The 3,546-nt window shown below is 35.7% G+C and overlaps 1 protein-coding gene across 1 annotated transcript; it reads right to left on the bottom strand.

Annotated features, from left to right (window-relative positions):
* Positions 1-491: 491 nt before the first annotated feature.
* LOC132626640 (GTP-binding protein SAR2) lies at positions 492-3,292 on the bottom strand. Its single transcript, XM_060341575.1, has 3 exons — positions 3,013-3,292; positions 1,684-1,815; positions 492-1,037 (listed from the first exon to the last, which is right to left on the bottom strand). Exons 1-3 carry the CDS (start codon positions 3,139-3,141, stop codon positions 717-719), a joined length of 582 nt encoding a protein of 193 aa, XP_060197558.1. The 5' UTR covers positions 3,142-3,292; the 3' UTR covers positions 492-716.
* Between the last annotated feature and the right edge of the window lie 254 nt (positions 3,293-3,546).

The raw sequence follows: 3,546 nt of genomic DNA, 5'->3' as shown, positions 1-3,546 counted from the left end.
GCTGAAAACTAGTTATTGATATTGGTAATTTTAAGGCACTGGAAGCTTTAGGTATAAAATAATCGAGTGAGCATGCGTTGAAGTGATATGAATAGCCTCTTATTTACTACTCCACCTTTCACTTTTACTTGTAACGTTTCGCTTCTCGAGAGTCAAACTATCTGAACTTAGACCAATATTTTATGATGTATTTTTCTCATATTAATATGAGAAGAATTGCAACTTATAGTATTTTCGGTATAGTTTTTGAACATCTAAATTTTAATTTTAAAATACTTAATTAACCTCTAATTCAATTTAGCTCTGAAGATTAGTCAAATTGACTCATAAGAAGCAAAACGTGACGAGTAAAAACTGAACGGAGGGAGTTTTCCATAAACGCAGGGGCTATCTGCCTGATGCATTTTGCCAGGGTAGTTAAGGAAATTAAATGAGTAAAATATTTACCCTCAAAAAGTGTTGACAACGCCTGATTAAATTTACCCCAGAAATGAAGACAAAAAATGGAAAGATAATAGTAAGACTGCCAGTTTTACCATTAATTTTTTCTCTGCTAAGCCCATTATACTATATACAGAGATTAGATCCACAAATACACGGAAAGTAGAATAAACTATAACTAGAAAGAAGCTAGTGCAAAACTATAGTTTTTTTATCCAAATGCTTGGGATCAAACAGATGAAATTTTGCCAAGATGTCCTTTGTGGTAAACTCTCCTACTTGATATATTGAGACATCCACTTGAAGCCCTCACCATATCCCATCTTGCGCACAATGCTGCACATAAACACCTCAATTGGACGGACATTTGTACCAGCGAGGTTGACGTTACCTTTGCCAGTGGTCACACCAGTTAGGCCCAAGTGATAACGCAGCTCGTCTTCTGAAGCAGCATATGGTATATCAATCTTGTTTCCCAAAATGAGAAATGGAACATTTGCCAACGACTCATCTGACAGAAGCCCATCCAATTCCTTTTTTGACTCTGGAAACCTCTCTCGGTCATATGCATCAACAAGATAAACAACAGCATCCACCTGCAAACGAGAAAACTTGCTTGTCAAGCAGCTATAGAGTAGGGGAAATGCGAATTTTGAAAGTAGTTACGACAGACTTGCATAGCATTCATGTCAATAGTGATTTCCCAAAAAAACATGAAGTTGATGATGCACAGACTTGACCTGATTAAAGCCAAAATGTCACAACTTGCACCATCCTCCATAAGCCCAAAAAAAGATGTTTGTCCAATATGATTAATGTGGATATGCAACTAGAAATTTTTACATAATGCATAAGTTGCAAGTAGGAGTGGCAGACGGCTGGGTTGGATCAGATATGGGTGAGTTGAAAACGGATTAAACAAAAAATGGATAAAATATCCGCGTGCCCCTATTTAACACGGATAAAAAATGGGTTAACCGACGGATAATATGGATATCCATGGCTTCACGATAGTCAAGTGAAAACACAAGCTAAAAGCCAAAATAAGCTTAGACTCCCAGACAACAATAACTCACGAAAAATGACAAGCTGACAAATGGTTATTGATAATATGGATAATCCATCTGGATATCCATTTTGTTAGTGGATAAATGGTTTTCTGTAACCATTTTGCAAGCCCTAATTGCAAGTAGCCCGTTTTGGCATGAGTAAACAGCTGCTCTTAATCATATAATTATTCACCTTGGCATAGTAGTCTCTCCAGACTCTTCTAGCAATCTGGTGTCCTCCTAAATCAAAAGCCTTGAGCTTAATTTGCCCTATGCTCAACTCCTCTGATGTGGGGTATTGTGTAGGTTGATGCTGCACCAATCTCTGCATCAATTTTAACATGGAATGTAGTAAGAAATAAGGCACCACGCTTATTGAGCAAAATGGTAATACCAACAAAACATTTGAATTGGTTTCAATAATTCAACCTCTTAAGTCTTAAGCATAAAATACATTTACTATCTCCATCAATAAACACCATGTACTCAAAACACATTACTAAAATCAACTCCAAATGTAACAAACATATCAATAATATACTCCATTTGAAGCTAGTTGAGGTCAGCTATATGAGTCTTCTGTATTCATTCCATTCCAGAGTTGGTAAATAGTTTGTCATTTACTCCCCCGTTTCAATTTGTTTGTCTTAGTTACTACGTATTTAGACGATCAAAGGATATTTTCTTTCATCATAATTTTCTCAAATACTTTCTAAATATCTTGAGTTGTTAATTATTGTGATTTGTGACTTAATACTACTTTTTATGTAGCTTCTCTGTCACTAATTTTGACCCTCAGATGTTTTGTATTCGAGAGCTGTGTATAGAGTCTTCCTTGGTTTGAAGCGCTCTGGAACTTTCTGGCGTGAATATAAAATAAACAAATACGCGATGACATAAATGATGATGTAATATCTGCTAAGCATAGCAAAACGCCCCAACAAGTCAAGAAATAACTTCAATAACTATACTCGAAGCCACATAAATTGGGACAGAGGGAGTAAAACAAATAAGGGGTTTTGTAAAAGTAGAGATTTGTTTCCATCTATTAAGACCCATTTGATTTTAATGGTAGTAATCTTTGACTGTTTAGGCATAATAAAGGTTCTATAAAATTAAAAAAAAAAATTCCTTAAAAACTCATAGCTAAGTCTCTATAAGCATATTAAAAGGACCTTGACAAACAGGTAGCTGATGTAACAACTAGGGTTATGCCAAGTTAGTACTCCTCCGCATTTTGTTTGTTTTACTTTCCTTTTTAGTCCATTTTAAAAAAGAAATTCTCTTTGCTTTTTCGGCAACCCTTTTATTACAACTTTCCACACGACAGGTTTATAACCACAATATTTAAAAGCCTTTTTTTGCTTTCTTAGAAGTCTGTGTCAACTCAGACAAACAAATTGAAATGGAGGTAGTATCACCTACATAGTCATTTACTTGTAATATGTTCTGTTTTAGCAGTTGTTCCTTGAATTTAGATGATAAAAAAGAAACAAATAAAGGAGGAGAAAAGGAACCTCACCTCATCTTTCAACATATGAAGCAAAGTGGTTTTGCCAGCATTATCAAGCCCTAAAAACAATATCTTTGCATCCTTCTGCCACAACCCTAGTGATGCCAACACTCCATAAAACCAATCCAACAGAAACATACTTTCTTCCTAAAAATTGATCAAGTTTGAGGAATAATTTTGAATCTTGAGTCTCAGTTTCTGTGGTGAGACATACTTATATAGGTGGATGAAGTTGACTGGTTAAGGGCGGAACCAGTTGCATTATGACGACAAGTGTTGGAGAGTTAAGAAAGATGGTGACTCGAATTGGCCGGTTCACGTTTTGTTGCTGACGTGGAGAGATACTATTGGGTGCTGCGCGTCATTCGAAGAGTGCTAGCCATCACCATTGGGAACTCCATCTCATCGTGTGCTTACCCAATTTCTTTTTCTTTTTCATTTTTTACCGATACCACAACTACATAAGAAGATACTCTTCGCCTTCCATAATAAGTGTTATCTTAACCAAAAAAACTTATCTCATAATAAGTATTATCTTAGAAA

The sequence above is a fragment of the Lycium barbarum genome, chromosome 2, assembly GCF_019175385.1.
Source record: "Lycium barbarum isolate Lr01 chromosome 2, ASM1917538v2, whole genome shotgun sequence".
Classification (NCBI taxonomy): domain Eukaryota; kingdom Viridiplantae; phylum Streptophyta; class Magnoliopsida; order Solanales; family Solanaceae; genus Lycium; species Lycium barbarum.
The sequence above is the reverse complement of the archived record's forward strand: the minus strand, read 5'-3'. Positions and strand labels throughout refer to the sequence as shown.

What these genes read in the sequence shown, in the direction of transcription:
- LOC132626640 (XM_060341575.1), bottom strand. Translation starts at nt 3,141, where the DNA reads ATGTTTCTGTTGGATTGGTTTTATGGAGTGTTGGCATCACTAGGGTTG. An exon ending in TTCATATGTTGAAAGATGAG is followed by an intron (nt 1,816 to 3,012) that starts GTGAGGTTCCTT and finishes AAATTGATGCAG; the next exon opens with AGATTGGTGCAGCATCAACC. An exon ending in GGAGAGACTACTATGCCAAG is followed by an intron (nt 1,038 to 1,683) that starts GTGAATAATTAT and finishes TCTCGTTTGCAG; the next exon opens with GTGGATGCTGTTGTTTATCT.